We start from the raw sequence: 12,878 nt of genomic DNA, 5'->3' as shown, positions 1-12,878 counted from the left end.
TTGGGGATTAAGTACACTTTCTTTTTACCATCACAATTGAGAGTCTTTCTAGACCTTAAAAAGATCTCTAAAGATAAGTAATGTATATGATCTGTTGGATTTAAAAGATAAGTGGGGTTGTTTAACGTAGTCAGCTTTCTGATAAAGGTTTTTGATTTTATTTCTCTCCATGGAATTATTGGATCCCTCCTTTTTTTGATTTTGAGGTCTAAGAAGGATGATAATTTAAATGCCGCATTTATAATTTTGTTCGTCATGTTGTTATTTGCTTTCTGTATTTCTTTAACAAGTGTATTACTTGTGATAATTTTCAAATTAATAAAAATAAAAAAATAAAAAAAAGAGCAGCATGTTTAAATTTAACCCCCCCACCCCGAAACCAGCCTGCCTGCCTCCTTCCCATGTTTCTATTTAACCCCCCTCCCCGAAACCCCCATTGACTCTCCCAGACGACTCTCCCATCACTAGACGGCCGACAAACCTCCCGGCTCCAGCAGCATCTGAGGCACAGTAATGATGTCATCAGGGATGCGGCAGAGGAAATCAGGCCAGTAGAAGGACGCGAAGCAGCGTGTTTACTGTGCCTGGATGCTGCTGGAGCCGGGAGGTTTGTGTTTTTCTCGCGGTGGGAGGTGCGGCTGGGAGGGTCAACAGGGGTTTTGGGTGTGCTGGGTAGGGTCGGTGCCAGTGGGGGGGGGGGAGAGTCGCGGCGTGTTACCTGCTGTGAGTCAGGCAGGAGCCGGGAAGGCTGCTGCGAGAGAAAGAGAGAGATGCATGGTAAGCGCGCATGCGCACTCATGTGGCCACAGCCCAACAGATCAGGACTCAGGGAACAAGGGGTAAGAGTGCGCATGCGCGCTTACCATTTTATTATTATAGATTATTATTATAGTAGCCTATGCAAAGGCTTGGAAATGTTATCAATCTTGGTATGGCAACAAAAGGAAAATCCAACAGAGTCTGCAGTATACCGAACAACAAGGACAAACCAAACAAAAACTGTAGGCTATGTACAGGATGCAGGCAATGTTTATTGTACCAATAATAAAATGCAGTAAATATACAACTTTATTACCAACCAAGGGACCCGACAAGGTCCGTGTTTCGGACAACACGCTTTCCTCAGGGGTCCTGATAAATATCAATCCTAAGATTATTTAATTGATACTTGAAAATTCTATGTGACAAAACGAAATGGTGTTGTGTTAATGTGCCATACAAGAAAATATAAATAAATAAATAAATAAATATATATATATATATATATATATATATAAATAATGTAAATATGTGACATGGTGAACAAATATGTTACATAAAATATAAGAAAGAAGACCAGTGTTTGTGAAAATATTAAAAAAATGAAAATATAAATATATATATATATGGTGGATCACATAAATAACATGCAAAAACTAATTAAATAGAGACATGCATGAAAATAATTTCCTGGTATGAGAATGAAGACATGCATAAAAATGATTTCCTAGTGTGAGGATGATAAATGTGATGATATTCTGGTGTGAGATAAATGAGACAAAATTAAAATAATAAAAGTGCTTGAACTGATAACATGTGAGTATGGATTATAATTAGAAGAAACCTACCATGGTAAATAAGGTATGAGACAAACCGCATAAATGTAAACAGCAAACTATTATGGAGGAAACATAAAAACATGGGAATATGTAAACATATAGCTAAAAACATAGAAATATATAAATAAATATATGCATATAAAAACTCTTTTATTCCAAATCTATAGGCTGGGTTATAATAGCTATCTAAAAATAGAAAGTTATAAGTTAATCTTAAAATATTATTGCGATAGTAGCGTATTGACATTTGATATGTTAGAAAACCAAACTCTCAAAAAATAAATATGAAATTCATAATAAAAACATAACAGAAAAGTCTAGGTTACAATGCATATGGAACCGTATATCTAGAAATTAGCCCACATGATAAGGTTTACTAGAAAAGGTGTAACGACACGCATGAGCCGGAGTCAATAGGAAAAAATATATAAAACTATGTCTATATTGCATAAACGAAGCAAATCTATGAGACATGTAAATAAATGAATAAACGTGTCTGACTAATGTGAACTCATAAAGAGCAATTTAAACAGGGTTATAATCTGGATAAAACCATATCACAATTGCTTTTCTGAACCCAATATCTAAAAGCCAACCCACATAATGAGTATATCTACAAGGAAAAGTTAGGCAGCATCCACAAAACGAAATCAGTAGAAAAATTACAGAGTGATATCTTTATTAAGATAAGACAACATATCTAACTAATAAAACTCGTAAGGAATAATGTGTCTTAAACCGAACACGTGGTGCACATTATTCACATTATTCCTTACAAGTTTGTTATTTACTTTTATATACATATTTATATTTTCATTTTTTGTATATTTTCACAATTTTCACGAACACTGGTCTTCTTTCTTATATTTTATGTAACATATTATTTGCTCACCATGTGACATATTTACATTATATATATATATTTTTTTTGTATGGCACATTAACACAACACAACACCATTTTGTTACATAGAATTTTCAAGTATCAATTAAATAATCTTAGGATTGATAACAATCTTGGTATGTCCAGAAGCGCAAGGATCCAGTCTTGCTGTTGGTACCATTGATTCTCGCATTCCTTCAAGAAGGGTTGGAAAAGGGTCTGACCATCGGCTGTCTGAGGGTTTAGATTACCAGTCTTTGTTGTTTTGATCCTCAGCCTTTGAAAGACTCTTTGGCTGCTCATCCAGACATTGTCAAATTTCTTACAAACATAGAAACATGATGGCAGGTAAAGGCCAAATGGCCCATCCAGTCTGCACATCTGCAGTAACCATTATCTCTTTCTGTCTCTAAGAGATCCCAGGCTTTCTTGAATTCAGACACAGTCTCTGTCTCCACCACCTCTTCCGGGAGACTGTTCCCATGCATCTACCATCCTTTCTGTAAAGGGCCTTGCTCTACGACTGGATCTCACAACAAGTGACTAATGGCAAATTCCCAACCATAAGAACATAAGAATTGCCACTGCTGAGTCAGACCAGTGGTCCATCTTGCCCAGCAGTCCGCTCACGCGGCGGCCCTCTGGTCTAAGACCAGCACCCTAACTGAGACTAGCCCTACCAGCGTATGTTCTTGTTCAGCAGAAACTTGTCTAACTTTGTCTTGAATCCTTGGAGGGTGTTTTCCCCTATAACAGCCTCTGGAAGAGCGTTCCAGCTTTCTATCACTCTCTGGGTAAAGAAGAACTTCCTTACGTTTGTACGGAATCTATCCCCTTTCAACTTTAGAGAGTGCCCTCTTGTTCTCCCTACCTTGGAGAGGGTGAACAACCTGTCCTTATCTACTAAGTCTATCCCCTTCAATACCTTGAATGTTTCGATCATGTTCCCTCTCAATCTCCTCTGTTCGAGGGAGAAGAGGCCCAGTTTCTCTAATCTTTGGCTGTACGGCAGCTCCTCCAGCCACTTAACCATCTTAGTCGCTCTTCTCTGGACCCTTTCGAGTAGTACCGTGTTCTTCTTCATGTACGGTGACCAGTGCTGGACGCAGTACTCCAGGTGAGGGCGTACCATGGCCCAGTACAGCGGCATGATAACCTTCTCTGATCTGTTCGTGATCCCCTTCTTTATCATTCCTAGCATTCTGTTTGCCCTTTTTGCTGCCGCCACACATTGTGTGGACGGCTTCATCGACTTGTCGATCAGAACTCCCAAGTCCCTTTCCTGGGAGGTCTCTCCAAGTACCGCCCCGGACATCCTGTATTCATGCCTGAGATTTTTATTACCGACATGCATCACTTTACACTTATCCACGTTGAACCTCATCTGCCATGTCAATGCCCATTCCTCGAGCCTGATTATGTCACGTTGCAGATCTTCGCAATCCCCCTGCGTCTTTACTACTTTGAATAACTTCGTATCATCTGCAAATTTAATCACCTCGCTCGTCGTATCTATGTCCAGATCATTTATAAAGATGTTAAAGAGCACGGATCCAAGCACCGAGCCCTGCGGCACCCCACTGGTGATGCTCTTCCAGTCCGAGTATTGTCCATTTACCCCCACTCTCTGTTTCATATGCTCCAGCCAGTTTTTAATCTACGTGAGTATTTTACCCTCAATTCCATGGCTTGCAATTTTCCGAAGTAGTCGTTCATGCGGAATCTTGTCGAACACCTTCTGAAAATCCAGATATACAATGTCGATCGGATCGCCCTTGTCTATCTGTCTGTTTACTCCCTCAAAGAAGTGCAGCAAGTTCGTCAAACACGATCTGTCTTTGCTAAAACCGTGCTGACTGATCCTCATCAGCTCGTGTCTGTCAAGGTGATCAATGATGCTGTCCTTTATCAGTGACTCTACCATCTTTCCCGGTACCGAGGTCAGACTCGCCGGTCTGTAGTTCCCCGGATCTCCCCTCGAACCTTTTTTGAAGATCGGTGTAACATTCGCCGTCTTCCGGAATCTTTCCTGATTTGATCGACAGATTGGCTATTAGTTGAAGCAGTTCAGCTATGGTCCCTTTCAGTTCCTTGATGACCCTCGGATGGATGCCATACGGTCCCGGAGATTTATCGCTCTTAAGCCTATCAATCTGCCTACATACCTCCTCTAGACTGACTGTCAATCCTGTCAGCTTTCCATCTTCGTTTCCAACATATAGCTAGATGGGTTCCGGTATGCTGTGTACATCTTCTTCGGTAAATAAAGATGCAAAAAATGTGTTCAGTTTGTCAGCGATTGCTTTGTCCTCCTTTAGTGCTCCCTTTATTCCATGGTCATCCAACGGTCCCACCCAACCGATCTCGGCCACATCCTCATCACACCCATCATGAAGAACCACAAAGATCCTGTATCGTTAACCTCCAACTACAGACCAGTAACCAACATCCCCTTCACCAAATTGATGGAAGGCCTGATTAACACTGCCCTGACAAACTACCTAGATAAATTCTCCAAACTACACGAATACCAATCAGGATACTGCACACGCCACAGCACTGAAACCGCCCTAGACTCCATCATGGACCACATTTCTCACATACTTAACTCAGGGAATCATGCACTAATACTTCAGTTCGACCTGAGCAGTTCATTTGACCTGGTGGACCATGACATTCTACTCAGCTGTTTGGATGCTATTGGAATCTCGGGCAAGTACTGAACTGGTTCAAGGGCTTCTTGGTAAATGATCGTACCAAGTTGTCAGTGAACAATCCTACCCACAATCATGGATTAACCCCTGTGGCGTCCCGCAAGGCTCCCCTCTTTCTCCCACCCTTTTCAACATATTGTGACCGGGTAAGACTTGGACTGGATTAGCCTCGGCTGGGTCATCCAAGCCGATTGAGCGATTGAGCGATTGAGCGAGTCATGGAGGGTAGAGGGGTGTCTGCATTAAATAAAAAATGTCCAGCTAAGGTGTGTAGTGTGAATTATTTCTTTTTTTATGGCTTATACTTTGGTGAAACAAAAACACAAAACTTGCCCTGGGTAGCTAAACCGCCTGTTAGCTCAGCTAGGTTTCAACAATTCTACAGTTCCACAATCAGAATATGTGCTTAAAGCAAACTGCTCCGCCAGTCTGTATTTCAAACAAAGAAAAAAAATCTAACTTTCTGTATCACAGTCCTGGAACCATCTGGGATTTCTCTGCCCAGTTCCCTCACAGTATTTTTATGCTTTATACAATGTCAGAAGCAGTGCTTATCCTAGGACAAGTAGGCAGGTATTCTCACTAATGGGTGACGTGATCCAACGGAGCCCCGATGCGGACGCCTCACAAGTAGTCTTGCTTGAAGAAATTCGAAGTTTTGAGTCGTCTGCATGCGCGAGTGCCTTCCAGCCCAGCGTAGGGCGCGTCTTCTCAGTTCTTACTTTTCCGCGGAGCCGAGAAGTCTGTCTTCGACTCTGCGTGAAGTTAGTTCACTTGCGCCTTCTTAAAGTCTGCGGTTTTGGGTTATTTTACTCAGAATCATTGCTTTTTGTCATGCTTTCTTGTTTTTTGAAAAAAAAAAAAAATTTCTTCCATCCGTTCGACTGGGCAGGCCACGTGGCCGTAGCCCCGCGGCTTTGATCTTGCGGCGGAGCTTTTCTGGCCTATGTCCTGGCCTATTACCGGTTTCAAAAAGTGTGTCAAGTGCCAGCGCGCGATTTCGCTCACGGACCCTCATCGACGCTGTCTTCGGTGTCTCGGGCCTCAACACCTTTCGAAATCATGCGGGCCTTGCTCCACACTCACTGCACTTGCTTTCAAGCATCGTTGCTTCTTGTGGGAGTCGCTGTTCAGCATGGAGTCTTCAACGGAGCTGTCTTCATCGAAGGGTTCTTCGCCTTCGCCATCAGCCGCTGCTCTCCAGCCTTCCACCTCTGCGGCCCCGAGCATCCTCAAGCCTGCTTCGTTTGTGCCGGCTCAGCCTTCGGTGCCAGCTGCGATGCCTTCCTGCTTCTCCTCAGGTCAGGTAGCACAGCAGCCCATACCCCCGGTAGTGCTAAAAGTGCCCAAGGCTGCTAAGCCCAAGCACTCTCACACTGCCTCTAAGGAGTGCGAGGCCCGTGCAGGTGGTCCCATTGCTGGTGCAGATCCATCCTTGCCGGCCTTGTTCCAGACCTTGCTTGAGAAGCAATTCATTGAGCTCTTTACCACCATGGGGCCCAAGCTTCTCTCTCAAATCCAGCCTGTGCAAGCGGAGGTCTCCCGTATGATTGAGCCGCCTCCGGTGCATCAGCAGTACGCACACTCTCAACAGGGAGCAGAGTCTCTGCGAGTGTCTGGTCTGGCATCGATGCATGCATCGCAAGGAGCAGAGTCTTTGCCCATGCCTCCATTGGAACCGATTCACTTGATGCAAGGAGTAGAATCTTTGCGAGTGCCTCCATTGGAACCGATCCACTCGATGCAAGGAATAGAGTCTTTGCGAGTGCCTCCGTTGGAGCCGATTCACTCGATGCAAGGGCTCGAGCCTTTGCGAGTGCCTCGAGGTGATTCCAGCTATCCACCTCTGCTTTGATCCACCGCTTCCAGCCCCATCCACTCGCTGGGGGCTTCAGCGAAGACCCACTCGCCTCGTGTGTCGAGGCCTGCTTCCAGACACAGCTCGCATCATCGCTCAATGCATTCGTCCAGGCATGCCTCACCTCATCGGAAACAGTCTTTTCTGGAATATTCTCCACCGGCTACTTCCCCTCCTCCGATGCCGGAGCTTGAGGACACGCTGGGGTCCTTCTCTCCATCTCGATCCCCGTCCTCATTGGATCCCGAGGCCTCGACTTTATCGAGTCCTTCTCGAGGCCCGGCTTTGGCTGACCAGCTGTCTTTCTCCTCCTTTCTTCGGCAGATGGCAGCTGATTTGGACATTCAACTGGACACCGGTTCCAAGTTTTCAAAGGAATATCTGGAGACTATGCATCTTCCTCAACCACCCGCTGAATTCCTCAAGCTTCCTCTACATAAGCTGCTGGATCAGACCTTTGTTCGGTGTCTTGAAACACCCTACTCCATTCCCGCTGTGCCGGGCAAGTTGGATGCCAGGTACCGCACGGTCCACCATAAGGGGTTTAACGGTGCCCAACTCTCCCATTAATCCCTCTTGGTGGAGTCTTCATTGATGCGGTCTCACCCCTCCCAGGTGTATGCCACCGTTTCACCTGGCAGAGAGGGCAAGACAATGGACAGGTTTGGCAGGAGAATTTATCAGAACTCCATGATGACATCCAGAGTTCTTAATTATAACTTCCATTTCATCACCTATTTTGAATTTTTCCTGTCTGTCCTGCAAAAGTTCATGCCCTATTTGGACTCTAGAGCACAGTTTGAGTACCAGGAGGTTCTCACTTCATTATCCCAGCTCAGGTTGCAGATGATGCAGTCCTCCTATGATGCCTTTGAGCTCTCTGCTCGGGCTACTGCTTGCTCAGTGGTAGTGCGCCGGCTGGCGTGGCTCAGGACCATCGACATGGACTCCAATCTTCAGGACAGGCTTGCCAATGTTCCATGTGTGGGTACCGATCGATGAGTCCATTGAGGTGGCAACCAAGAAGCTTTCGGACCATGAGAAGTCCTTCCAGTCCATTCTTCGTCCGAAGCCCAAGCCTGCTCCTCCTTGTCCATCACGACCACCGTTGATCTACCAGCGGCGTTTCCCGCCTAAACAGACTCCTGCCATCTGCCAGCCTGTTAAGACGCAGCACCCTCAAAAGCAGCAGCAGAAACCTCAGCCATCTGCTGTCCCTAAGGCTCCTCAGCCTTTTTGACTGTCTCATGGAGAGCATAACGTCCGTCGTTCTGTCCTTCCCTGATTTTCCCCCATCGGAGGTCGTCTACATCATTTTTACCACCGACGGACGACTATTACCACCGACCTCGGGGTCCTTTCCATAGTAAGGGAGGGATACTCTCTTCAGTTCCATCAAGTTCCTCCGGAACATCCTCCAAGAGAGTATCCTTCCAACTTGACCCAGACTGCCCTTCTTCTTCAGGAAGCTCAAGCTTTGTTGCAGCTCCAGGCTGTCGAGCTGGTTCCTCTGGCTCAACAGAACAAGGGTTTTTATTCCCGATACTTCCTTGTTCCAAAGAAGATGGGCGATGTACGTCCTATTTTGGATCTCAGGGTGCTCAACAAATATCTGGTCAAGGAAAAATTTTGCATGTTGACCCTGGCATCCCTATATCCCCTCCTCGAGCAGAACGACTGGTTATGCTCTCTGAATCTGAAGGAGGCCTACACTCACATTCCCATTCATCCGGCCTCCCGTCAATACCTCAGATTTCGGGTGGGACATCTTCATCTACAATATCGAGTGCTCCCTTTCAGCCTGGCATCGTCACCCAGAGACTTCACCAAGTGCCTGGTTGTGGTGGCCGCAGCACTCAGGAACCATGGCCTTCAGGTGTTTCCCAACCTGGACAACTGGCTCATCAAGGATTCCACGTCTCAGGGAGTCATCCTGGCAACCCAGAGGACTATTTGGTTCCTGCAGAGTCTGGGGTTCGAGATCAACTTTCCAAAATCCCATCTGCAACCTTCCCAGACTCTTCCCTTCATCGGAGCTGTTCTGGATACTACTCAACTTAGAGTGTTCCTTCTTCCTCAGCATCTGGAAGCTCTCCTTCAGCTTTGTCACTTGGTGTCCTCTCGCCCGTCCATCTCGGCGAGACATATGATGGTTCTTCTGGGTCACATGGCCTCTACAGTTCACGTGACTCCTTTTGCCAGACTTCACCTTCGGATTCCTCAGTGGACCCTGGCTTCTCAGTGGACGCAGGTCTCCGACCCTCTGTCACGTCACATCCAGATCACTCCTGCTCTGCAGCAGTCTCTTCGCTGGTGGATGCTCTCTTCCAATCTGTCCAGAGGTTTGCTGTTTCACACCCCCCCTCATCAGAAAGTTCTCACGACCGACTCTTCGACTTATGCTTGGGAGGCTCATCTGGACGGTCTCCGCACGCAGGGTTATTGGACCAGCATGGACTGCCAGTGCCACATCAATCTCCTGGAACTCAGGGCGATTTTCAATGCTCTCAATGCTTTCCAACATCTACTTTGCGACTGTGTGCTCCTCATTCGCACGGACAACCAAGTCGCCATGTACTATATCAACAAACAGGGAGGGAAGCTCTGCCAGGAAGCTCTGAAAGTGTGGGATTGGGCGATTCGCCACAACACCTTCCTCAAAGCTGTCTACATTCAAGGGGTGGACAATGCCTTGGCGGACAACTTGAGTCATCTTCTGCAACCGCACGAATGGACTCTCCACTCCACGCCCCCTTCATCACATCTTCTCCCTGTGGGGCACGCCTCAGATAGACCTCTTTGCTGCCCCCCACAACTTCAAACTGCCTCAGTTCTGCTCCAGGATCTACACTCCTCATCGCCTCGAGGCAGATGCCTTTCATCTGGACTGGACGAATCTCTTTCTATATGCGTTTCCTCCATTCCCTCTCATTCAAAAGACTCTAGTCAAGGTGAAATCAGACCATGCCACCATGATCCTGATTGATCCTCGGTGGCCCAAATAACCTTGGTACTCCCTTCTACTTCAACTCAGCACCAGGGAGCCTTACCTTCTACCAGTTTTTCCCTCGCTACTTACACAGCATCAGGGATCTCTGCTTCATCCCAACCTGCATTCTCTACACCTGACAGCTTGGTTCCTCTCAACTTAACTCCTCTCCAGTTTTCACAACCTGTGAGGGATGTTTTGGAAGCTTCATGGAAGCCTGCCACTAGACAATGCTATCACCAAAAGTGGACTAGATTTTCTACTTGGTGTTTTTCTCATCATCAGGAACCTCAACATTCCTCCTTATTTTCAGTTTTGGACTATCTTTTGCACCTTTCTCATTCTGGCCTCAAGTCTACTTCGATACCAGTCCACCTTAGTGTAATTGCTGCTTTCCATCAGCCTCTCCAAGGGAAATCTCTCTCTGCTCATCCTGTGGTTTCCAGATTCATGAAGGGACTTTTCCATGTCAATTACATTACATTACTGATTTCTATTCCGCCTCAACCTTGCAGTTCTGGGCGGATTACAAAAGAGACATCTGGACATTTCCAGGATGATTACAAAGAGACTTCTGGACTTTTCCAGAAGAGTTACAAGAAGAAGAACATTTCCAGAGGAGTTACAAGAAGAATACTGTAGTATAGTTTAGGGAATGAGATATGGCAAGGAGGATTGGGCTATTCCAGTGGATATACAGTTCGGGATGCTGTACAGATAGGATATAGTGCAGTTTCGGTTTATATGCAGTTAGGGAAGCAGTTGACAAGCTTGGGCTTTGAGGGGGAAGGGTAACTGGTGAAGAAGGGAGGATGGGGGAGTCACACTGAGGGAAATCCAGGTTGGAGTTATGACATCTATATACATTTTTTGAATAGATGGGTTTTGATTTCTTTGCGAAAAGATTTGAAATCGCTTGTTGTCATCAGCAGGTTGGAGATGGCATGGTCCAATTTCGCTGCTTGCGTCGCTAGCAGACTGTCAACATCGTCTTACGCTGGGTGCCTTTGAGTGAGGGGTAGGTAAATGGAGTCTTAGATCTTCTTTGGCTAGCGGCGAGATTTTGGTTCAGGCAGTTGTTTAGGTAAATGGGGGCTGAGCCATTTATTGCTTTGAATAATAGTATAATTTGAATTGGATTCGCGCTTGTATTGGTAACCAGTGTGAGTCTAGGTAGGCAGTGGTGACATGGTCAAATTTTCTTAGCGAGTAGATCAGTTTGAGTGCAGTGTTTTAGATTGTCTGTAATTGTTTTATCATTGTTGCCAGGAGTAGGGTTACCATATTTTCCTTGGTAAAACCCCGGACCCATAGCCTTACCCTGTTCCACCCTGGCTCTGCCTCATTCTGCTTTCAGCCCTGCCCACAGAAAGCCTTGTAAATTCAACTGTGACCTTCGGGCTGTGTCCAGGGGCCTCTGAATATGCTCGGACGCATGTGACATCATCTGCGCATGCTCAGAGGCCCTCCAGACATGGCCAGAGCTTTCAAAAGCCCAGACAACTGCTGGGTTTTGGAAAGTCAGTCAGGACACCTGGACAATCCTCTAAAAAGAGGATATGTCCGGGGTTTCCCAGACATCTGGAAACCCTAGCCAGGGGCAATAACCCTGCCCAACTCATGTTTTCTGTTGCCTCTGCTGCATGGACAGTTTCTCCTCTGAAAATTTCCCCCAGAGCAACACATGGTTATACAAGAATTAGTAAGTTTGAAAATCAAGTCTCTGGGCTTATTCTCTTCCCTCAAGCCTCAGAACAGGGCAGCTAAATATGTGGGTGTTGTGAAAGCCTGCTCACTTTAACTGCACTAAGTTGGGCATTTGGATAAATGGCTTTGAAAGGAAGGTGCTTCACAGTTCAGAAAGGACCATTTGCCAAACCCTTCCTGGCTTCTAATTAACCCCAGTCCTGCCAGCAGGATACAGCACATAGCTGTAGTTTTTCCAGTATTTTCTTCAGTCTCTCTGGTAGCTCTTGTATGTACCATCTTCTTTCTGATCTGACAAACTTAATGATAACCTAACACTGGGCTTTCTAAGATATGCCATCAGTGCCACCCCCAACTGGATCTTATTCTCCTCACCCTCCCCTACCCCACCCTACCCTTACCCCTATCCTGGGTTAGGAATTTTCAGCCCTTTCCTTGCAGAAACCATCTGCTTGGATTCTGAAGGAAAGGCAGCCCAAAGCTTATCCTCCTGTACTGAGATCTTCCTGCTCCTCCTCCTCCTACCCCCTAGCAGCCTAGCTTCTGCACTTTTTCTACAGCTTCTTCCTATATAAAAGACCTGTGGGGCTTAGGTGAATTTCACTACCCCTCTTTTTCAGAAGGATGAAAGGTGGCAAGAAGATGGGGTTCTGAAATTTGTTGCCTTATGGTACTCAGGATTTTGATTCTTCTTGGCAGATGCTCAGCCCGACATATAAACAGAGAAATGAAGACTTCAGGAAAATCTTTAAGAAGCTGCCAGATACTGAGAGGCTCATAGTGGGTGAGTCAGGTCGTTTTGTGTGTATGTGCACCTTCCTTTTTGCATGCAGCTCTGCTTGTTCTCCTCATTGCTTTTTGCACACAGCTCTGCCAGTGCACGTCATTCCTGTTGGTGTGCAGCTTTGCCAGTACACCCCTTATCATTTCTTAGCTCATGTAATCTCTATCTGATCTTTGCCTCCCTTCAGATTATTCTTGTGCCCTGCAACGGGACATCCTCCTCCAGGGTCGCCTCTACATATCTGAAAACTGGATCTGTTTCTACAGCAACATTTTCCGCTGGGAGACCACAGTAAGTTGCCCAGATCACATGCAGTTGAATTCAGATTTAGGCATAGGTGCCAGAG

At 45.9% G+C, this 12,878-nt stretch overlaps 1 protein-coding gene across 6 annotated transcripts in view; it reads left to right on the top strand.

The window, feature by feature from the left end:
- Window positions 1-12,878, top strand: part of GRAMD1A (GRAM domain containing 1A) — a 275,350-nt gene that overhangs the window by 89,056 nt on the left and 173,416 nt on the right. For all 6 annotated transcript variants that reach the window (XM_033914365.1, XM_033914366.1, XM_033914364.1 and 3 more), the window contains 2 exons: window positions 12,448-12,532; window positions 12,720-12,823. In XM_033914365.1, coding sequence (XP_033770256.1) covers window positions 12,448-12,532; window positions 12,720-12,823 — 189 coding nt within the window. The remainder of the gene's footprint in view (window positions 1-12,447; window positions 12,533-12,719; window positions 12,824-12,878) is intronic.

The sequence above is a fragment of the Geotrypetes seraphini genome, chromosome 11 (genome assembly GCF_902459505.1).
Source record: "Geotrypetes seraphini chromosome 11, aGeoSer1.1, whole genome shotgun sequence".
NCBI lineage: Eukaryota > Metazoa > Chordata > Amphibia > Gymnophiona > Dermophiidae > Geotrypetes > Geotrypetes seraphini.
Note: the sequence above shows the minus strand (reverse complement) of the source record. Positions and strands in the feature narration are given on the sequence as shown.